General features: G+C 40.4%; 1 protein-coding gene across 1 annotated transcript in view; it reads right to left on the reverse strand.

Moving 5' to 3' along the window:
* Positions 1-2098: 2098 nt before the first annotated feature.
* Positions 2099-24835, reverse strand: part of raly (RALY heterogeneous nuclear ribonucleoprotein) — a gene marked incomplete at its 3' end in the record, with an annotated part of 84224 nt that continues 61487 nt past the window's right edge. The window contains exons 5-6 of the mRNA XM_034144786.1: positions 15466-15585; positions 2099-2250 (exon numbers count right to left, since the gene is read on the reverse strand). Coding sequence (XP_034000677.1) covers positions 2099-2250; positions 15466-15585 — 272 coding nt within the window. The remainder of the gene's footprint in view (positions 2251-15465; positions 15586-24835) is intronic.

Here is a 24835-nt window from a genome sequence, read left to right on the forward strand (position 1 = left end):
ATTGAGAACTTTGTGTGTTAGCAGAAGGATTTTGAAGTTTATTAGTTGACGGACAGAGAGCCAGTGCAGGTTTTGAAGGACGGGGGTGATGTGGTCTCTGGAGCGGGTGTGAGTGAGGAGGCGGGCAGCGCAGTTCTGGGTATATTGTAGTTTATTTAGACTTTTGGATGATGAACCATACAGGATGCTGTTGCAGTAGTCCAGTCTTGAAGTGATGAATGCGTGGATGAGGGTTTCAGCAGCCGGGAAGGAGAGTGAGGGGCGGAGGCGGGCAATGTTTTTTAGATGGAAGAAGGCAGTCCTGGTGATATGGTTTGTGTGTTTATCGAATTTGAGCTGGCTGTCAAAGATTACTCCAAGGTTGCGAATGTGAGGAGAGGGGGTTAGAGTTGTGTTGTCAAGGGTGAGGTTGAGGGTAACAGCATCCGCTTGCTGTCTGCTAGCATTTTAAGAGACAGACAGACAGATCTTAGTTACCTTATGAGACTGAACATAGCCACAATGGTGAACTAATAAATACAGTATAATTCAACATCAAAACGACAGAATACACTTTTAAAGTTACCCTTCCAACCCTGGTTAACATGAAACTGAAGAAGTCTCACTTCGAGTTGTATAATTGAATACCTGAAATGAGGAATGCAGCTAACCAATCAGGGCAGACTGGGCTCTGGTTTCAGACAGAGGGTGGCTTTTTTGAACACTAAGCATAATATGTCCTCTATAATATATTATCAGAAAATGCACTGAACAAAAATCCAATAGTCAACATGTTTTAGCTGAACTATGCTTGTTTGTCCGACCAAAAGTCAAACATTGGAAAACTGGAAAAATATAAACTTTTAAGTTTTTGTTCAATTAACCGGTCTCAGGCTCGAAAATGACATTCCCAGAACAAATGACTATAACTTCATTTCTAAAAGGGGTAAATTAAATATTTTTTCTCAAAGCAATGATAAACCTGTGAGTTGGATGTAGAAAAGTCAGAATCAATATAGATTATTTATTTTTTTAAAGTAAATTCAGATTGAACATAGTGAAAAAATGTAAATTATAGTGTCCGTCCAAAAGAAAAACATTACTTATAGTGAAAACTACCCTTGAATGATGGGATTGTAGACTAAAAGCTTTAGGAATCCAAACTATAACATATAATAAGTACCCTGTATCAAGATTGATGCAAAACAAGTGACATTTGACCTTTTTAGAGAGGTTTAGAAAAAAAAAAAACACTTCTGTGGTCATGTGGGTGGATTTGCCATATCTCTGGCCCCCCTCGGTCGATTTTGATGATTGACACCTCTTTTGAACCGTTCGAGTCAATAGAATCGAGGGGAAGTTCCTAAATTCATCTAAACATTTCTATAGAGAGGCGAAGTCCCGCCTATCTACTTCCGACCCATGGGACCTTATTTCGGAAAAATTATGTATTGAAGTGAAGATGGGAGAGAAAGATTATCTTTCGATCCCGTTTGAATTGTGCCACGAATTACACATACGCCTCGTTTTTTTCTTCCGGGAACCAAGTGACGTAACGACGACCCAATGGACCAATTGGTCCAAATGGACCAATCCGTGGAGCTCCTCACACACACACACTCTCTCAGCGGCGAAACTGTGCACAGTGGGCTCATAGGGAGCCGTTTAGGACAGAGAGTGAATACACATACTATACAGAGATGCTGTATGAGAAACCAATGTCATTTTGGAACATTGAACAATCTAAATCTATTCTAGTAGATTTAGATTGCGCTGCACTGCGGCTGCCAAATTGAATTGATTGAAATCTCCAATACCAACGTAAGAGCTTGTGCCTCTTTGGGGGGTGCTAACACTTAACCATAAACGTTATTGTTTACTTTCTCCGTCTATATATGTAGATATGGCTTTTCTCCGTTAATCTCTGTCACGTTGTTTCCATAGCAACAACAACTTCCTGTCAACAGCGCTAACTCTCCTTCAAAATAAAAGCATGTCCATACAAAATAGGAAGCCAAGCCAAATTACACTTAAGACATACAACTGCAATGAAAGTAACAAACACAATGCAATGTCCTCACACACACACACACACTCACACACAAAGGTGTACCTGCATGTGGTTGTGGGTGTTGTTCTGTGTGTGCTCTCCCTCCTCCTCCTCCTCAGCTTCACTGTTCTGTCTGTGCTCCTCTCCTTCCTCCAGCTCTGAGCTCGACTCTTCTTCCTGCCACGCCTCCTCGCTCGTACACTCCTCGGCCTTCCTCAGCTCTGCACCGGCACATACACAAAGCCACAACGACGAAACATTAGAAAAAGGGGGACAGTACAACGTTATATGCAGGGCTGAATGAGAGATAAACCTCTTACATGTGAACGTTTTGTGGAAGAACCATAACAGATATCTGTGAAATTTCAAAACGTGAAGCATGTCAAGGAAGTTGAGTATCTGAAGTGTAATTTTTGTGTACTTTCGGGTTAATAATGTGGCCTTTTTGGCAGTTTAACTAAAGGTGTGCGGCTGCTGCTGTGAGGAAATATCAGCCTGAAATTACAATGGGTTTTAATGGAGACATGTTGAACGTTTTTGTCACTTCATGTCCTCGAGGCATTTTGTTTAATTATTTTGCTTAATTATTTGTCATTTTTCAAGCTACGAGATGTTTTCCTACGTTTGTCATGAAAAATGATGACTCAGGAATGTAGGGTTTGGGAATTATGGCAGTTTAAAAAAAAATATGAAGGCAAATTTCAAGATTTCCTACCCTCTAGCTGTGACATCACGCACTCTAGTTAAAGTGGACCTATCATGCTATATTTGAATAATATAGTGTAGGACCATACCTATATAAGGCATATTTATACTTTTTTTTTTTCAAAATACCAAACAGATCATGCATTTTAGCCATGCCTCATTTTGCTCAATTTGACATTTTTTAGATCTGTTTTAGCAAGGGTTGATTCTGTGAGCAACAGCACCATCTAGAGGCCTGGCATATGTACTACAACGTCTCCAGCGCTTTCGAACGGCAATGCCGTGGTTGTCTCCTCCTGATTGGTGGAGTTGGCCCAATAGCCGTAGCGCCACTGTCCTGACGTCAGGAAAGTGTTCAAATCTGGATCAGTTTTTATCAGATCTGTTGCAGCCCCTTTTTTAGAGATTTGGGTATGGAGGAAAATAGAGAGGGTTGTGTTTTCTGACACTTGGTGAGTTCCCTGGAACACCGGGGACACATATTCATGTATAAAAGACGTACAAAAGTGCATTTTGCATGATAGGTCCCCTTTAATGTTAAAATCTGAAGAAAGCCTCTTTACCAAGGTCTGAACAATGTTTAATATCTCTAAAAGTAAGAATCAGATTTAAAAGTTGTGTTACACGAATAATGTCAGAAAGATGTGTAACATTTTAAAGTTGGAATGAGGTTTCTGAGTGAAAGTATGAATGAACAGTTAGCAGTTGAAGTCGCATGAAGATTGTTCAAGTCTGAAGATTTTCTCCATTGACTTCAATGGTTAAAAATGTGATGAATTATGGGATGTATCTCTGGAATTATGAAAGTTATGAATGATAAAAGTAATAGCCATCGATTCCCGACCGAGCTGAACGTTTTGATGTTTGAACGGAGTTTCTGCGATGTTGAATGCAGGAGGAGAAGAGGTGCAAAATTCCGGCGGAATAATAATAATTTTAACATATAGTTGGAATGCTGTATCAGCATTCCCACTAAATAATACATTATATTTGTATAGGGCTTTTCAAGCACTCAAAATCGCTTTACAATATAAGGGAAGGTTAGGGTGGGGGGTATAGGACTATCAAACTTGATCAACCGGCATGGATTGATGGGGGGTGGGCTATGAGTATGCAAGAGGAGAAGAGATGAGTTTTGAAAAGGGACTGGAATACTGTGAGGGTCTCATAATAGCAGAGATCTTTGCATCAATATGTTCAAAACGGTTTTTTTCAAAATGTAAAAAAAATGTCTTAAATTATAAATAGTGACAAATTAAATATAAAATATTTCTAGTGTGAACCAAAATATAATACTAAAGTGATTTTTCTTAACCAAAATGTAAAAAATTGCATAAAAACACATATTATTCTAATACGGGTCCTTATTGACCCACTTATGGAAGAGTGTAGGGTCCGGTCACTCGTTAAAGGGTTAAAGGTCCCATGTCATGGCCATTTCTACTGATCATAATTCCATTGTTGAGGTATACTAAAATAGATTTATAATGTGCAATTTTCCAAAATCGCATTGGTTTCTCATACAGCATCTCTGTATAGTATGTGTATTCACTCTCTGTCCTAAACGGCTTGTTGGAGCTCCTGCCACCCCCCCCCCCCCCATTCCCTGTGAGCCCAGTGGCCGACAGCGAGACACAGCGAAATCCAGCCCGAACACACACACACACCCGCAGCCTGGCTGGGAGTTTGTGTGTGTGCTCACACACCGACTCGCAGCCTGGCTGGGAGTTTGTGTGTGTGCTCACACACCGACTCACAGCCTCGCCGCGTCCCGCCGTCTCAGGGAGGAGAAATCGGCGGAGCTGCAGCTGAGAAAAGATCGAGTGTGAGGAAGTCTGCGGATTGGTCAATTTGGACCAATCCACGGACTTAACGTAACGGCTCCGTGGACGTAACGTAATGGCTCCACGGATTGGTCCATCTGGACCAATGGGTCCATTTGGGTATGGGCACGTCACTGTACCCAGGAAGAATAAGAGAAATCTCCAACGAGGAGTTCTGGGGCAGCATAGACAGGTTTTTTCTGTGTTAGAGTTTTACTCGCTACAGGGTGTACTTTGAGTTTGTGACTCTGCAGACCGTTTACATGCATAAAAACCTTCATAACACACAAGGGGACGGGTAATAACCGGAAAAGCATGACATGGGACCTTTAATACAGTGATGTGAAATTTGTTGACATAATACATTTAATTGAAATCACAGTTTCAATGTTTTCAGTGTGGTCAGAAGCATTGCTGAGCGGGGTAAAGGAAGGTGGAGACTCTTCCTCTCGACTCTGATGCCTCCAATGATCAAAACTCTCCATAGGTGGGGGCTGAGGTGGTTTCTGCCCTCTGATGTATATTTTCCTCCTGTTTCGATTCCTTTTGTCCTTGGCAGAGGAACCAGTTGGATGACGGAGGAATTGAAATGGTTTTGACATGACACATTTTATTGCAAATGTTCTGCTTTAAAAATATGTCTGCAGTCCTGGAACAGGTTGAAAAAGTTGATAAAATGAACTGGATGGCATGAACACATGGCTTTCAGTTGGGTTAACTATGGTTAACCCAACTGAAAGCCATGTGTTCATTGCCAGCCTTCTGCTGTAAACTCTTCTGACTGGTATTCAACAGTTCATAAAGATCTGTTCCAGCACTTCAGTCTTTCCACAGTTGTCTCCAGACAAGATTTGCAAGATGTTTTTTTTGGTTGGTTGGTGTGGATTTACAGCACTTACTTTAACATCCCTGAATCAGTTTCAGGCCCAGTTTTACTTAAGTCAACTTAATTAAAACGTTATTAACGTGCCTAAACTCAGTAATTCACTAAAAATAGGTTAATTTTTAATGGAGCCTCGCCATCACCCCACGGGCAAACAAGAATATGTACAGTGTTAATAGTTTACTGTATTATTAGTGTTTAATATTACTGCTATAACAATCACACATTGAGTTCATTGTTGTGCAATGTTAAAATCAGACCGTTGTTTTTTTAAATAGTCTGAATGAAAACGGCAGCTCTGAGGTGAACTCATATGAAATAAACAGCTGATTCCTCACACACACAGTAGCCTGTTGTTTCTATGCATAAAATGGTGAGAAACATGCCTCTGGTTAATAATTATATAACTTATTTTCTCCATAAAAGCTGGTGGGTTGAAAAAGCAATACGGGAGGTGAAAATAACTATATTGTAGAATACAGAAGAATTGTGATGCCGTGGCTTTATCTGAAAACTGACAGCATACGTTACATTTATGGCCCGGGACACACATATTTATTTAGATATGCTACAATAAGTGGGATTTATCTTTTATTACTATACTGTAGCATATCGTTTTTTATTCCCACTGTCACGGATATAATCATATTCTGCATTCACAAGATTATTTACTATAATATTATACTATTGTTAATAGTTTACTGTATTATTACTGCTATAACAATCACACATTGAGTTCATTGTTGTGCAATGATAAAATTAGACCATTGTTTTTTTAAATATTCTGAATGAAACTCTGCAGCTCTCAGGTGATCAGCTGATCAGCGGGGGCTGTGTGTGACTCTCTTTGTTTGCACACCTAATGACCAATCAGCCACAGCTCTCCCAACCCCCCTGTGATCTCTCTTCTCCAGCAGTAACGTTTAACTGTAGGTTGGTGTTTGCATATTTATGCTGTCGCAGTTCCTGTTGTTTCTATCGCGCATTGCCGGTATGAAAGGGTCTGTGCCGGAAATATCAAACATTTAACCTGTTAAGCACTGAGCCTGTTTTTCAGGTCTCGGGCTCAAAAATGACATTCCCAGAACAAATGACCATATCTTCTCTTCTAAAAGGGTTAAACTAATAATCTTTATTCTCAAAGTAATGATAAACCTGTGAGTTGGATGTAGAAAAGTCAGAATCAATATAGATGTTTTTTATTTTAAAGAAAATTCAGATTTTACAGATTTTAAACTGTAAATTATAGTGTCCGTCCAAAAATTCTTTTTTACTTATAGTGAAAACTACCCTTGGATGATGGGTTAGTAGACTAAAAGCTTTAGGAATCCAAAGAACAACATATAATAAGTACCCTGTATCAAGATTGATGCAAAACAAGTGAAATTTGACCTTTATAGAGAGATTTTGATGAATGAAATCTCTTTATAACCGCTAGAGCCAATGGAATCGAGGGAAAGTTATATACACATCAACACATTAACAAATAAGGAGTGAGAGTGACGCGTTACCAAAACCGGAAGCTGCATACACTCTGGTGGCTACCATTAGCAGCTAACTTTTCCGCTCCGATTTTTACATAAAAATTGAATTATGGATTATAAATAATTTTTTCAAAGGCACAGATACATTATTAACCTATGGATCAACAGTTGTATTTTTTTTTTTTCCATTTCAATGCCATTCAACACGTCTTTTGATCTAATTGACAGCTACGGTGAGACGATCTGCCGTAAAAGCTCCGTAAAGGTACGTGTTGTGATGTCTGTGTTTGCTTCCCCTGTCGCAAGTTCGGATTGCTCAGTGATGATACTATACCTAAATAATCTGTGGAGTCTCAGCTTTAATCGGATATATTGTATGTGCAGCTACGATAAGTAATAAGGGTATCTTTATCTTGAATTGTGTGCCAAAGTCAGTTTGCATTTTTTCACTCAGTGGTCATTTAGACGCTTCTTATGAGACTTGTGTTTTGTTTTGGTAAAAATGGTTCATATCTTCAGTTAGCTGAGATTCTTCCCGTTAATCTGGTGCTACACATTAATAGTTTCATAAATGTTAAGAAGCCCTGAGACATTGTCTCGAAAAAGAAACGGTGGGAGGGGTCCAATGGGGGGACCGTCGTCCTTAAGAGGTTAATAAAAGTGAAAAACAATTAACAAGACTTAACGTATTAATAATAATTAATTATATTTATTCCGTTTGGATGTACGATTTTTGACTTTGTTTAGAGCAGTGATCTTCTCTTCCTCTCTGCAGCAGAGAGCTAAGAGCTGTCAGACCGGACCATGGCTGTAAAGACACATAGACTGATCCTTTTTTTTGTCCATGTCCGATTGGCTTAGGCCCCGGCTCCACGGGAACGCATACGGCAAAACGCATAGGAGTAACGTATGTCTCCGTCCTGTCAGATTAGACTTCACTCGCGTTTATGTCCATATCGAGATAAAGATAAATAATCTGAATTCAGTGTGCAGTGTACTTTTGCGGGGGTGAGCAGCAGAGGTGGGGAGAGGCGGGGCTATTGCGTCGTCATTATCAGAAACGGATGACCGTATAGGCTAGCACACGGCCCCGTTGGACCCCCAGATCGCTCCGTTCTCAGATCTATCCACCTTTGGACCCGTTGTCGTTTGCAGGGTCTGTTTCTACCATTCCGTTACGGCGTCGTCTAGCTTAAAGGGCTATACGCAAGAGAAATATGCGGATTCAACCCGTTTTCGTTCCCGTGGAGCCTAGGCCTTAGAGCTTTCGCGACTGCAAACATTTTTAAACAAACATTTACCACGTACCCCCCCCCCCCCCCCTTTTCTCCAGCAGTGGTCTGAAAGGGTCTCTGGAAATATCAAACATTTAATTAAAGTTTTAAAAACAGTGACAGGGTCCAAACTCAGAGGTGGAAGAAGTATTCTGATTATTTACCTAGGTAAAAATACGTATTAGAAGTAAATGTCCTGCATTCAAAATTGTCAATTGCCCAAGTGAAAAGTATTATCATCTGAAAGTAAAATGAATCATTATGTTATTAGTATTAAATACATAAGTATTTTTACAACTTGTATTTAGAAATACTCTGTAATTATTGATGCATAAATGTGTTCATCCATTCAATGTGGCATCTGCTATAATGGGGTTAATGTATGATATTACTTAATAATACAATACATTATATAATATATGATATGATAATTAATTTTAATTGTATTCATTTCTTATTTCATAGTTTCTCATTATTATTATTATTATTTTTATCGCTGATCTTATTTTTGATTTTATTAATCTGTGTGAATCTGTGCTATCCTGTTTTTCACTCTCACCCTGTTGCTGTTTGAACTACTAAATTTCCCCACAGGGATTAATAAAGGTCCATCTTATCTTATCTTATCTTAATGTATAAATTGATTTACTTCGATCTACTGTACTGTGTAAAAACACCACAACAATATTACAAAACAATATACTGCATAAAGCAAACTATTGTAAAGGTAAAAGTATGAGCATAAGTGTAAACATTTACATTATTATTATGATTATTTAATATATAAAGACTATATATTATTGAATTACTGGGTTATTGGGTTTTTGGTTGGAATCCGCTGGGTGGAGTCCTATCTGAAGTTGTGTGTTGTCTGGTTTTGCCTTCGCTGCGGTGCGTTCTAGTCGCACAGTGATGATAATTATACCATTGGAATCTGTGGAATCTCAGCTTTCATATGATATCTTGTTTGTGCAGATCCGATGAAGTATAAAAGATAGCTACCGTGAGTTATGATCTAAGTGCGTTAGCACCCTTTCACTCAGTGCTAATTCAGAGGCTTGGCGTTAGACTTGTGTTTTGTTTAGGTAAAAATGGTTCGTCAGGTAGCTGAGTTTCTTCCCGTTAAGTGGGTATGACACATTCATAGGTTGTTAAATGTTAAGAAGCCCTGAGACACAGTTTCGTGAACATTTCGTGAAAAGCCCCCGCTGGCGGGGGCTATGGGGTTTAACAGGTTAAGGGACCCAAGGCCGCTTAACATGGTGTGAACAAACAAAGAAACAAACAAGTTGAGAACATAATAAAGTAAACATTTAATAAATAGTAGTGGGAGTTGAAGCAGGGGGACTGTGATGGGTTAGGGGTCAAAGGCCATGGTGAACAGGTGAGTTTTTAATGAAGACTTGAAGATGTCCAGGGAAGCAGCATTGCGGATCTCTGCAGGAAGTGCATTCCAGATGGTGGGGGCCGCAACACTGAACGCCCTGTCTCCAACAGTTTGGCGGCGAGTGCGGGGAATGGAGAGCAGGCCCGTGTCTGAGGACCGCAGACTCCGAGAAGGGGTGTAGGGATGGAGGAGGTCCGACAAGTACTGGGGTCGAGGGCATGGAGAGACTTGTAAGTGAGGAGGAGTGTTTTGTACTGAATCCGGGACTTGACCGATGTGTTGCCAGGGCTTGGTGCGGGTGAGAAGCCTGGCGGCAGAGTTCTGGACGTATTGGAGCCTCTCCAGGGATTTACTGGGAACCCCGGACAGGACTCCATTGCAATAGTCCAGGCGGGAGGTGATGAAGGTGTGTATTAGGGTTTCTGTCAGAGAGTGAAGGCCGGAGTCTGGAGATGTTTTTGAGGTGGTAGAAAGCTGATTTGGGGAAAAATTTGATGTGAGCCTGGAAGGAGAGGGTGGTGTCCAGGATGATACCCAGGTTGCGGACTTCAGGGGATGGAGAGATGGAGCAGCCGTCAACGGAGAGGAACAGATATCCAACCTGCCGGAGCTGCGCCTTAGGAGCCACAACCATGAGCTCTGTTTTGTTGCTGTTTAGTTTGATGACATCCAGTTTTGTATATCCTGTAGGCAGTTGACAAGGGATTGAGGGGGAGCTGAGTGGACAGTTTGGTGCAGAGATAGAGCTGTGTGTCATCAGCGTATGAGTGAAATCTTAGACCAGTGACCATCAACTGGTGGCCCGCGGGCCACATCCGGCCCGCCAGACATTCTTATCCGGCCCGCACGGCGGGGGGTGACTGTGGCGTTGGCGGAGTGGTAAGTGCGTTCGCCCCCCACTCATGTCACCTCGAGTTACACGGGTTCGAGCCCCACACTCGTCAAAAAACGTCGTTGTGATCAAAACACTACATTCCCAAAGGTGCTGTATAGGTGATATATATATATATATATATATATGATGATTACTTTTATAAAAAAATAATTTTGAAAAATATGAGGAGAACTTTATGTTTAATCCGTGTATGGTTCATTCTTTGGTTTTTCCGTTTCAAAACCGAATAGGAAAAACTAAAAACCGGTGTGGTTTTTCTGTTTTTCTGTTTTAAAACCAAAACGGAAAAACGGAAAACCAAAAGACCAACCTTATTCTGTTTTTAAACCAAAACGGGTTAACAAAAGTTACCGGTTCGTCAAGGAGGAAGTGGAGCACACAGGAGACAGAGAGGTCCAGGAGGATGAGAATGCCGATGAGGTCGGAATCAGAAGCAATGAGGAGGTCATTTGTGATGTTAATGAGGGCAGTGTCTGTGCTGTGGTGGGGTCTGAAGCCAGACTGAAGGGGTTCATAGAGGTCATGGTTCGACATTTGGTGTTGGAGTTGGGCGGCAACTACTCTTTCCAGGAATTTGCTGAGGAAAGGAAGGTTGGAGATCGGCCGGTGGTTGTTCAGGTCTTCCGGGTCCAAACCAGGCTTCTTGAGGATAGGAGTGACTGAGGCAGTTTTGAGGCTGGGTGGTACTATGCCAGATGACATTGAAAAGTTCCCTATGTCTACTATGATGGGGCAGATGGTGGGTAGGGCTGCTTTGACCAAGGCTGTGGGCATGGGGTCGAGAGAGCAGCAACATTAAAAAGCCTGTTTGTCTTGTTGACAGACTTTATTGCTCATTATACTAGTTAGCCTAACCCCTTTAGAGGCAGCTTTAAACCCTGGCTCACACATTTGTGAATTACATACAAATCATATTGTTTTAATTTTAGGTAAGAACAGTGATCGACAACAGCCTATCTGGACTCGGAGTGGATTGCTGTGTTTTAGCTTTCTGACACTTTTGAAATTTATGATGACATCCATGGTATAAAACAAACTTTACATTTTGCATAAACAGATGCATGAGAAATTAAAGGAACGCACAATCACAATGAATGCAGATGCTTTCACAAAGGTCACCAAGGATAATGGAGTGATAAACAATAAATAATGTAAAAATTATGCAAATTATAATTGTTGAATTGATTTATAGAGAAACACATGGGCCTTCAAGAAGCAGACAAGGTGGCTGCTGGATTTTACACTGACCTTTCTGCGGTAAAAATTGTTTTCTTGTTTGAAACAAACCAAATCAAGAAAAAAATCCATAAAAATACAGTTTGGGTCATATGCAGGACTATATAGTTGTCTTTTAATATTAACTAGAACATTCAGAGAAATTTTGACTGTGTGACTGAAACTTGGGTGCGCGTCCCGATGCTAACATTACTGGTATAATTCCACACGCGAAAACAAAATAAAAGTTGGAATACGTTCTTTTAGTGTCTTAAAAGTAGACTGAGGTATGGCAAATAAGTTTACTACAGCTGAGGCTTTGGAGCTGATTTTTCAAGGTGACGATGTCGATGAAAATTCAGACGAATCTGCTCAGCATGCCATGTGTGATTGTGGACAGGAACTCCCATGATATATATCGTGTGTAGTCTTCAAAATTGGCAGGACAAAAAATTACAATTCCTTGCAAAAAAACGCCCATGGACACTGCCCAAAAGAATGGGCATAACTAATGAACAGAATAAGTTAGAATCTTCTAATCAGTTCTGATACAATGATAATAAATGTGTGCAATTTTCTGTATTGAATGTTTCTTTCAATTTTATGGTTAGCAGTTCTTTTTAATGAAATAAGTAAAAAATTCAAGCTCCGTTTTTTTATTTCTTTTTTATTTATGGGCAAATATCCCCTATTATAGTGTATATAAGTCTCTAATGAGTGACATATATCATTAGCTGAGGTTGTGCTGATTTCTGGGATGTGTAAAACTTGATTATACTGTAAAGAAATGACAATTTATAAGGCAAAACACAAAAATATACAAAAACGGAAATGTCCTATGTGGGTCTCAGAGGGTTAAGCCCAGTGCCCCGCCCGCGAGTGCTAACGCACTTAGCATATAACTCACGGTATAAATATGTTATACTTCATTGGATCTGCACAAACAAGATATCATATGAAAGCTGAGACTCCACAGATTCCAATGGTATAAGTATCATCACTGTGCGACCAAAACCCGCGGGAGCGAAGGCGAAACCAGACAACACACAACTTAGCTTTACGGTGCCAAAACGGCAAATACTTCTTACCTTTGCTGTTTTCTGATCAAAAGATGTGTTCAATGGCATTGAAACGCATACAAACACTGCTGAACGTTAATCCAATGTCTCTGTGTCCATTTGAAATTATTACTGATAATCCATCATAACATTTAGGTCAAAAACGTAGTTTTCATATATAGCTGCTATGAGAGCTACGAGAGCTGTAACCCAGCTTCCGGTTTTGGGCTTGCTGGCTGCGCATCACTCATTCACCAATGGGTAATGTTTAGATGGATTTAGGAACTTCCCCTCAATTCTATTGGCTCTAACGGTTCAAAAGTGGTGTCAATCACCAAAATCGACCGATGGGTTCCAGAGATATGGCAAATACACCCAAATGACCCCAGAAGTAGGTTTTTTTTTCTAAACCTCTCTAAAAAGGTCAACTTTAACTTGTTTTGCATCAATCTTCATACAGGGTACTTATTATATGTTATAGTTTCGATTCCTAAAGCTTTTTGTCTACTATCCCATCATTCAAGGGTGGTTTTCACTATACAGTAAGTCATGGGTTTTTTTTGGACGGAAACTATAATTTACATTTTTTTACTATGTTCAATCTGAATTGACTTTAAAATGAAAACATCTATATTGATTCTGACTTTTCTACATTCAACTCACAGGTTTATCATTGCTTTGAGAAAAAAGATTATTAATTTACGTGAAGATATAGTCATTTGTTCTGGGCATGTCATTTTCGAGCCTGAAACCTGAAAAACAGTCTCAGGGCTTAACAGGTTAACCAGCAAGATAAACACTCTCACACAGCAAAACTCAGGACAACGAGGTGATGTTTAGAAGCTTTACTTAGCAAGCAGTGTGAAAAGTTAATGCCTTTTCACGGGCTATGAAAGATGGATGGCACAGGATAAACAGACATCACCTTCGCTGGAGCACACATGCCATTCTAAAATGTCTCGAGCTAACTTCCTGTCACATGGGAACTAAAAAGAACTGCTTTATGCAGTATGGGAAGTAACCAGAAGGAGGCACTAAAACACATCAAAATTGGCGAAGCCAGAACATTACCCCCGCTGAGTAAGTATTAATAGCATTAGTTGTATTGTTAAGGTACAACAAAGAATATCCATTAATTTTAGCTCACTTTTAGCTGACTATTTGAACTGTTTATCTATTACATTTGTTGATTCTTGTACCACATTCCTGAATCGTTTCTGAACATCTTTAGATTACCACTGGATTTAGTTAACGACAGATAGCTGTGTTCAAAGATCAAAGCGTTTCCATGGCAATGCCCTGCCAGTGAACGAGAGACAGCCTGTCAGAGAATGTATTAACAATAGTGTGCTGCATTATTGCTTCTAAGTAAAAAACTGTAACTCCAATCAGCTAAATATCCTACCCAGAGTATTTAGGATACCAGATGAACACACCTGATGACTCTCGTGTTTGCTATATGTGTAAGTCCGTTTGATTAAATGAGCATATCGGTGCGGGCCGTGACAAATGTCCCTACATTATGATCACCAAATGATGTGTCAAGAGTGAAAATTGTGGCCAGCTGAGCAATAGTTGGAAAACAATTTTTCAGATTTTACAGCTCCTCTCCCCTCTAGCCGTGATGTCACCCACTCTACGTCTTAACGAGCTCTCCCATTATAAAATGTGAAACAGTGGGACATTTTCACAAAACGTAAGCTGCAACTACGTGAGAACAGTACTAGCTATCAAAACATATCCAATTAGTCTTGTAAAATCCATAGTCTCGAGAACCGTTTAATCTTTGTTCTACGTTAAAGTATGCGGAATCTGTATGGGGTCAAAGTGGGGTGTTTTTGAGCTCTGTTCAAATGGATTTCCCATTCATTCCTATGGGGCAAATGATCGCAGTTTCCTGCGATTTGCGTGAAAACGGCTAGGCAAATCTCTTATAAAAGACATAGCAACCCGATCCCGGTCATTCCGCACGTTTTGATGTGTTTTTTGTGTGTTTCGTGTCAACACTGCCGGACAAGTAGCATGACAAAATTTGTGGCGGAAGAAGGAGAATAAGATGAGATAAGTATGTCGAATACTAGACTGTGTGTGGCTTCGCCAGTCACACAGAATAACATGTACCTCAATGGCATGCAGACTCTTAAGGTCAGACGAAGGACTGATTTCTCTGGGTTCTATAGGTAGAGAAGCGCATCGTCTGCAAATAAGTTAACTTGTGTTACCTTTAGAGAATTTCTTCATCAACAAATAAATTATTAACATATGTAAATATGTGCCCGGCGGGACCTTATTAGCATTAGGATATAATCACAGCTTTATAGTACGAGTGTTTCCACTTTTGATGTATGGGATGAAACTTATATATATATATGGGGAATTTTTTTTATAAATATAGAAAGAATGTTTGAGAATATATCAAATATTATTTTAAGAGCTGCCACATATGATGTAGCTGTTTGTCATAACTTGTAACATACATACATTAGGCTGCCAAACAAGAGAGAACTTCTGTAACTTAGTAACTTATTAGGTGAATTGGAGTTCTGAGCATACCTGTAATCACATTTGGCGTATAACATAATCAGGGAATATTCTTTACAACACACCTCAGTCCACAACAGCCCCACTAAGATCGCATTATTGGTGTGTGTGTGTGTGTGTGTGTGTGTGTGTGTGTGTGTGTGTGTGTGTGTGTGTGTGTGTGTGTGTCACCTGTGGCGGTGATGTGTGTGTCTTCTGTGATCTGCTCCAGTCTGCTCAGCAGAGCCTCGATGTTTCCTTTAATCTGAGTCAGCTCTGACTTGATCGCCTGAAGCTCTGCACCTCTCCCTGCTGACAGAGAGACAGAGAGAGCACATTCAGACAAGATTCATGAGAAGAGGATACATTATCATGACCATTCTCCATAGACAACGGCTGGATATTTATCCATTTGCATTATATCTTTATGTTCACTTATTCCATATTTTCTTGCTTTTCACCTGAGAGGCATTTGTGTCTCTTCATATGAATTGAAGTAACTCATATGGCATCAGATCAAAGCAAAGGACAGTTTTTCTCTGAGTTCTGTAAATAGAGAAGGTCATCATCTGCATACAAGTTAACCTGAGTTCCAAAATGAGAATTGATTTGTTCACCCAATGGATAAATCATATTTAATATAAATATGTGCAGGTCTCAATCATGTGCGAAAGACCTTGTGTGTGTGAGGATATGATCACAGCTCTACAGTACAAGTGTTCCCCCAGTATGAATATCTGGTTCGAAGTGTCATTGACACAAGTATCACCTGGAATAATCCTGGTTTAATTTGACTGGAAAATCCTTCTGCTTGATTTCTTTTCAAGATTGTGCAATGCATTCGGTCTAAAGCTGGGCCTGGTTCCTCCTTTGGTTTTAATAAAAGTCAGATGCTATAAAGCACTTGAGGTAACATGTAATTCTCCCTGAATTTGAAAAGATTCTGAGAAGAAGTGGGAGCAAAAGGCACAAGGGAAGGATTCAACTGCTGATGATGTTTGACAACTTCACTCTACACAAAGTGTGTCTGCTCGGACCGTTCTGGTAGGGTGGCTGAGATTTGGTGTGCGGGGAGTCCACATCATGAGACAGTCTGATGGACATTACATCAGATAGCCTTACATTTGTTTAGAGAATGATTGACGGTTCTACTTCGTCTGAACCGGTTCTTGTTTTGGGAGTTAAATGAAGCTGCAGTGGTAGAGGCCTCTCACAATGAATGTAGAATCAACCTCAGAACAAATCCAACTGATTTAATTTGTTTTGTCTCTATGACCCAATCCAAATCCGTCAAGGTTATGTTCTACTGATGGTGTATTCAATTATACTTACATATAAAGACAAGATTTTTCCAAAGGGAAGGAATTCCCTCTCATTGGCATACATTGAGACACACCTGCACTGACTCAACTATACGATCAGTCCCAATAATTTAACATCATATATAAGTACTTTGTCAAACATGATATACAATATCAACACCTTTATATTGTCAGCATTTAAATGCTAATATGCGATCTTACTCTTGTTATGTTTTGGCTCTTCTCTGGACTGTCCCTTTAGCTTCAGTCTACATTTCCCCGCTGCGGGAAGTAAAAAAGATCAAGATGGATGATGCAGATTTGCAGAGGTGGGGACTCGAGTCACATGACTTGACTCGAGTCAGACTCGAGTCGCATATTTTTTGACTTGAGACTTGCTTGACTAACATTGATAAAAGACTTGACTTGACTTTGACTTGGTATTCATGACTTGAGACTTGACTTAAGCGTGAGACAGATGACTTGAAAGGACTTGACTGTTTAAAATTAAATATTTGCGTTTGTTTTTGTAGTGAGATATTACGTTTAGTTTTTTCGAAAAACGTGATTGGGTGATTATAGCGCCGTGCGCGCAAACCTGGCAACCCACTAGACGGCAGGAGTGTCAGTTAACATGGCAGCGGCTAGCGTTACTCCAAAAATAGTGAAGTTTGGATTCAAGGATTATGTTGTCGATGACGCTAATAAGAAGAGAACAGCGGTATGCAGGGTCTGCAGCATAAAGATCAGTGACACGACCACCAAAACATCCAACTTCATTCGTCACTACAAAAAAACCCACAGAGAAAGGTGCGTGAATGTGTTGTGTTAGCTAGAAAGCTAACGTTAAGTTTAAGCTACGTTAGACTTGGTTTCAAATCGATTAAGCATTGCAAAGAGAAGACAAAACGGCAGAGGTGGGAGTAAGTCCTACATGTGCAAGTCATGAGCAAGTCTCAAGTCTTGACCTACAAGTATCAAGCAAGTCCCAAGTCACTGTGGTGAGAGTCAAGCAAGTCAAGTCAAGTCATTGCTCAGGTCAAGTCAAGTCAAGTCAAGTCATACGAAATTCTGATGAATAAGCCCAGTTTCCGCATTTAAATCAGTTAAAAGACAGTGGTTATGAAAATGGATTTAACCCACACTATGATCTTCATTACATACACAGTTAATCATTTGAAATCTAATTTAGACCGATGACAATCATATTAGATTAATATTAACCCTAGAACTGCAGACAATATAGCTAGGATTTAAAACTCAGTTCATTGGGTTAATTTAGAAATTGCTTCAGTTTATCATCATAACAGATCAAAAAGTTCAGATTCATTTTACAATAAATCAAGGAATGATGCACTTCTACAAACAAAAACAACATAATTAAAACATTTAAACAAACTACTAAAAGTAGATGAACTACATTATTCAACAGTTTACAGTAACTTCTGATAACACAGGGGAAATAAACGAGGCATCTCTTTCCCTCTCTCTCCCTCTCCTGACAGCACGTCAGTATCAGGGTTAGTCAAAATGAATCCCTTGGCGGTTCTAGTGTTAATTTACCGTTTTTGTCTCTTTGTAATGCTTAATCGATTTGAAACCAAGTCTAACGTAGCTTAAACTTAACGTTAGCTTTCTAGCTAACACAACACATTCACGCACCTTTCTCTGTGGGTTTTTTTGTAGTGACGAATGAAGTTGGGTGTTGTGGTGGTCGTGTCACTGATCTTTATGCTGCAGACCCTGCATACCGCTGTTCTCTTCTTATTAGCGTCATCGACAACATAATCCTTGAATCCAAACTTCACTATTTGTGGAGTAACGCTAGCTGCTGCCATGTTAACTGACACTCCTGCGGTCTAGTGGGTTGCCAGGTTTGCGCGCACGGCGCTATAATCACCCAATCACATTTTTCAAAAAAACTAAACGTAATATCTCACTACAAAAACAAACGCAAATATTTAATTTTAAACAGTCAAGTCCTTTCAAGTCATCTGTCTCAAGCTTAAGTCAAGTCTCAAGTCATGAATACCAAGTCAAAGTCAAGTCAAGTCTTTTATCAATGTTAGTCAAGCAAGTCTCAAGTCAAAAAATATGCGACTCGAGTCTGACTCGAGTCAAGTCATGTGACTCGAGTCCCCACCTCTGCAAAACGGTAAATTAACACTAGAACCGCCAAGGGATTCATTTGTACTAACCCCGATACTGACGGGCTGTCAGGAGAGGGAGAGAGAGAGAGAGGAAAAGAGATGCCTCGTTTATTTCCCCTGTGTTATCAGAAGTTACTGTAAACTGTTGAATAATGTAGTTCATCTACTTTTAGTAGTTTGTTTAAATGTTTTAATTATGTTGTTTTTGTTTGTAGAAGTGCATCATTCTTTGATTTATTGTAAAAATGAATCTGAACTTTTTGATCTGTTACGATGATAAACTGAAGCAATTTCTAAATTAACCCAATTAAGTGAGTTTTAAATCGTCCTACTTAGTTTATAAGGAAATTATGAAGAGGAACAAATTAAATGATTTGAAAATGATATCTATGTAGGTGCTGACGCTGTTGGCGGTTCTAGTGTTAACAGAAATTTAAATTAAATATGTGTAATGGCAAATGCCATATATGGTTTTCTTACCTGGAATTCTGCCTTTTTGAACAGACTTTTTGATTGAGTCCTAGCTATATTGTCTGCAGTTCTGGGGTTAATATTAATCTAATATGATTGCCATCGGTCTAAATTAGATTTCAAATTATTAACTGTGTATGTAATGAAGATCATAGTGTGGGTTAAATCCATTTTCATAACCACTGTCTTTTAACTGATTTAAATGCGGAAACTGGGCTTATTCATCAGAATTTCGTATGACTTGACTTGACTTGCTTGACCTGAGCAATGACTTGACTTGCTTGACTCTCACCACAGTGACTTGGGACTTGCTTGATACTTGTAGGTCAAGACTTGAGACTTGCTCATGACTTGCACATGTAGGACTTACTCCCACCTCTGCAGATTTGGTACACACATTGGCAGAAAAAGGAAAAATAGGTTCTTAGCGACCTCTAAAACGACCAATATGACCATGACATAAAATATTCGGTACCACTTTACAATAAGACTACCCTTATAAAGGATTCATAAAGGGTTTATAATTAGGTTGTAAACAATTTATTAATCATTAAGAACCATTTATAAACCAGTTCTATACATCAACACAGGCTCACTATTTGGCAAGATGACTATAAGCCTTAGATTGGCTACTTAGCGAGAATCAACTCAGTGAACAACAGATACCAAGGATGCTGGCTGATGAAGAAGATGAAGTAAGCTAGGTAGCCAATATAAGGCTTAGCAGTACAGATAAATGTGGGCTCACTATTTGGCAAGCAACCGGTCACAGTTGCCCTGTTTATCTCATGTCTTATAAAAGCTTATTAATGACTTATAAAGTGTTCACAACCTAATTAATAAATTAATTACAAACTATTCGTAAACCCTTTATAAGGGTAGTCTTATTGTAAAGTGGTACCAAAGATTCATATGAACATTTTCTGAAAGTAAAAAAATACAGTTCCCGATAAATATATATATATATTATTAAATTCCAGTGGACCTATTATGCTATATTGGAAAAATATATTGTAGGGCCTTACCTATACAAAACATGTCTGTGAAGTTTTTTGCTTAAAATACCAAACAGATCACCCATTGTAGCCATGCCTCATACTGCTCATACCCTTCTTTTGCAGCCCTGTTGCAAACAGGCTGATTCTGCTTTCAATTGAATGGCTGCTGCTAGCCACGCCCCTTTGTAACGTCCCCTGCTAGAGATTTCTACCGGGAGATCTCAGCTAAACGCTGCGGTGAATAAATGCCATGTTATGCTCCTAACCACTTCAAGCTTTATTTCTGAAACAGTATGGAGCTCAAACCTTTCTCTCTCGCAGGGGTTACCACAAGGACATTACGTTACACATATTCTCTCCAGTAGCCTACAGCGTTAGCTCCATGGTTAGCTCTGAGTGTTAGCATGCTTGCTAATGTAAAAACACAGCATATTACTCCCAAAACACGCCGCGCATTGTTTCTGATACAGCACATAGCTTGACATGTTCTTTCTTACGTGTTTACCGCTAGAACAGTGCCATTCATTTCATTTCATTTCAAACCTTTATTTAACCAGATTGGTCCCATTGAGATCATAGATCTCTTTTTCAAGGGAGACCTGCCATTATATGTATTATATATATAACAACTTTACTTTAAGCCTACAGCAGACATACTGCTGAATACACAGACACACAGCTGCGACTGTATACGGAGACGATAGGTTGGGACGTGTCACGTGTGCCGGAGACGATAGGTTGGGACCATAGACTGTATATATAAATGGACGTAGTGTCCGTGAGGTCACCCATAGGATTCTGCAGACTTGCCGAGAAGCCCTTAGTAGGCGGAGTCGCCACTAATGGGGTGACGTCACGATTCGCCGAACTGCATTCTGGGAGCAAAGCGTAGCTTTTCTCGCGGTGCTCGCTGCAAAAGTAGAGCAATGTTCTACTTTTGAAGCTGAGGCGGAGGCGTCAGCCAATCAAATCCCGCGTATGCAAATCTGACAGTTCAAGCGCTAGCCAATGAAACCGCGTGTATGCTGGGAGAGCCAGACTGCAGTTCATTTCCTCATATGCCAAAAAATTGAGGAGAAAATAATCGTAGCGGTAGGGAATCACCCGGTGCTTTCAGTCCCTGTTCACCTACCGGGATACAAACCGGAGGAGCCAGGCATGGAGGGAGGTGGCAGAGACAGTGGGTGAAACTGGTAGGTTTTCGCCTGTTTGGGGAGTTTATATCCAGTGTACTTCGTTTGAATGGACAGCAGGCATAGACAGTATATTTAGCCACCATGCAATGTTGCATAAAATAGCACTATAGACATTAACTAAAAATCGCTTTTTAGACATTAATGTCTATGGTGAGATTCATACACGGGAGCCTTTTTAAAGCCTTTTTACCCCGCTGCAAACAGAACCCCCCCCCCCCTTCCCATCACAAACTTTACACAGACCCCCCCCTTCCAATTATCAACTCCTGTCTGGTTTCCGCAAACTCTTGTGTCCTGCAGCAGCTAAACGTTTTGCAAGACCCGTTCGTTTAGTACCTAAAATAATAGACATCGCTTTTTCCAGGTGACAAACCCGACTTTCTGGTCACTTCTTCAATTTTCCAGCCCTTGGGGAGAGACACGGGAGATTCATGTGATTGGTTGTTGGTCGCGTTGCTCGCGTAAACTCCCCAAGCTCAAGACACGCCCACCGCCAAGCGGCAACGCACGCCACCGTGTGTAGGCTGCGTAACGGCTCGACAGCAACGTCAGAGTCTAACTCCCTCCTGCTCCAGCCTGCTCCAAATAAGGGCAAAGAGGCGGAGCGAGGCGGGACCTGCTGTCTCCGAACTGGAAGTAAACAGAGCTAGCTCAGGCTAAGAAGCTAAGCTAACATGAAATACATGCATACTAAGTTACTGCGTGGCACTTTGGTTTTGATAAAACAGTGTAGTTCCCCTATATAAACGTTACATTCATAATCAAACGAGACACTCTGAAAGAGAATTAGCTATTTTTTGTTATTCTTAATGCTTGTCATCACGTTAATAAAATAAAAGAAGTACCGATACATAGCAGAACAATTGTGGCGATGTTCAGCTTAATAAGCCTTGTTCAACATAATTTATTTAGCTAATACTACAGCGGGCTGCAGGCGAACCAAGTCCGCGTTTCGCTGCATTCCTTGATCTCCAGTTATAACGCCGGACTCTACCGCCCGGAGCTAACGGAGCCGCAGGGGGCTAACTCCGGCCTCCGGGACGCCGGCTGGAGCTGGACGCCGGCTGGAGCTAGCCCCCTGCGGCTCCGTTAGCTCCGGCGGCCACCACTGGGATAATTGGGTCCCCTTTTAACATTTGCTCCCGTTTAGCATTATGGGCGTCATAGCCATATACTATAAAAGTCTTACCCAAGGCTGAATCATAAACAAAACTGTATATATATATATGTATACATTGCTAAAGGGTTACGTCCTTAGCTGGCTAATAAGCTACATAACAAGCTAAGCTAACAAGCACACAAACACCTGCTAACGGGGTTAACATGTATAATATAATTTTAGACTTCTTGGAAGTTCTGTTACTACATTCAAGCGCACAGCACGACATTTTAATTCTCTGGTATTTGTAACAATATTCCCTAAAAGGCACAATCACCACAAACAGGGCTAAAGGGTCAAGTACAGTAACTACAACTAACTAACGTTGTAGCCTAGCAGAGTGGACAAGTTGCTGTTAGCTGACAGTGAGGCACGTACCTGTCCATCAAAGTGACCACGCCCTAATTTATGCAAAAACCTTAAGACCTAATATAAATAAAAGGGTCGCGTTAGAAAACAATTCACTCACAGATTCATAATCATGAAGGTGGAATCTAACTATATCTATAATAATATTTATTGCATCCAGGGGTAGAAACATGTTTTTTTCTGCTGTAAAATTGGGCATTTTAACATGGGGGTCTATGGAAATTGCTCCTTTCTGCAGTCATCGCCTATCGGCCAATATATGAACTACAGTTTGTGGCACTTCCGTATTGGCGCCCAGAGTTTGCCGCTTGGTTGGGACGTGTCACGTCGGCCGGATGTCGCCAATGACGTTATAGGAGCGAATATTCTGGATCTGCTTGTGAGCACCCCCTTTTTTTTTTTTTTTAGAGAGAGAGAGATGTGGGTACGGAGGAAAAGAGAGAGGGTTTTGTTTTCTGACACTTTGTGAGTTCCTTGACACACCGGGGACACATATTTATGTATAAAAGACATCAAAAAGTGCATTTTGCATAATAGGTCCCCTTTAAGGGAAGCTTTACAGCAGAACATGGTCAGGAACTCCAGAGTTAATAAAAACAGCTCTCTTTCTCTATTCTCAGAACTGTCAATGCACACTAGCAGAGGGACTATACCTACAGAGGACCATTAAAGTTTAATAAACACTGGAGTCAAGTGAAAGGCTGGATTAGGGCTGTGCAATTAATCGTATTTTAATCTCCATTACGATTTTGGCTCGCAACGATTACGAAAACAACGTAATCGAAATAAAACGATTATTTTGCTAGGTGCGCTTTTGCCCCTCCCTAAAAGCCCTCTCAGCCAGGTTGTGAGTGACAATAGTTGTGCGAGTTCAGCGCGAGCGAAGATGGCAGAACAAGAGCACCTTGTGAACAAGAAAGGTAAAACGAATTCTGCTGTTTGGAAATACTTTGGGTTTAAGGAGTCCGACGTGGAACAAAAAAAAGTACAGTGCAGTAGGGGCGGACTGGCCATCTGTGTGTTCTGGAGAATCACAGATGGCCAGCCCGGCCCGCTTTTTTTAAACGTCATAATTTCAGTTGCGCTGACAGGCGACAGAGGTCCACAGTTTCCCCGCAGCGAGGCTCCCCCGCCCCCCCGTTGACAGTTCACAAGCGTGCCCCCTCGACTTCATCCACCACATCACAGTCATCAATTAAGGACGCGCTTTACAGTGCAACGGCCGACTCAACCAGCTCGCAAAGACACAAAGATATAACAGATTCCATCACATTCTATATAGCTAAAGACATGTGCCCATAGCAACCAGGGGTTTAAGAAACTGGTTAACACTAGCGTCACGCGATGCCATCTCGGCATCATTTCACCAGATCTGCACTGCCTGCCCTCTATGACAAATGCCGTGGGGAAGTTGAAAAAGATGTGGCTTCAGCTGAATACTTTGCAGTTGAATTATACTTAAAGTTCAGGGTAATCAACTATTAAAAAGATGCTGTTCAAGTTAATCGTTTTATTTTTTTTAAAGTGCAATAAATTGATGTTTTCAAAGTCAATGAATAATCGTATTTAATAATCATGATATCAATATTGACCAAAAATAATCGTGATTATGATTTTTGCCATAATCGAGCAGCCCTTGGCTGGATCATGTTTGTATGAAAGGTATTCCTAACAGTCCAGCAGTCCTTTTGAGCTAAAGTTTCTTTGTTAGAAAATGTGGAACTAGTTAAGCGCCAAAAGCAGTCCACTTCAAGCTTTCACACCCATTTCCCGCCAACACTTCTGAAATCTAAACACCTGTCAAAGCTAAAGTCTCAGAGATCAAACCTTTTACCCTCGTCTGCATCAGTCCTGTAAGACTGATACAGCCCTGGGACGCATGTCATTTCTGATTTTCATTAGCAAAATAAATAAAAAA

The sequence above is a fragment of the Trematomus bernacchii genome, unplaced genomic scaffold (genome assembly GCF_902827165.1).
Source record: "Trematomus bernacchii unplaced genomic scaffold, fTreBer1.1, whole genome shotgun sequence".
Lineage (NCBI taxonomy): Eukaryota > Metazoa > Chordata > Actinopteri > Perciformes > Nototheniidae > Trematomus > Trematomus bernacchii.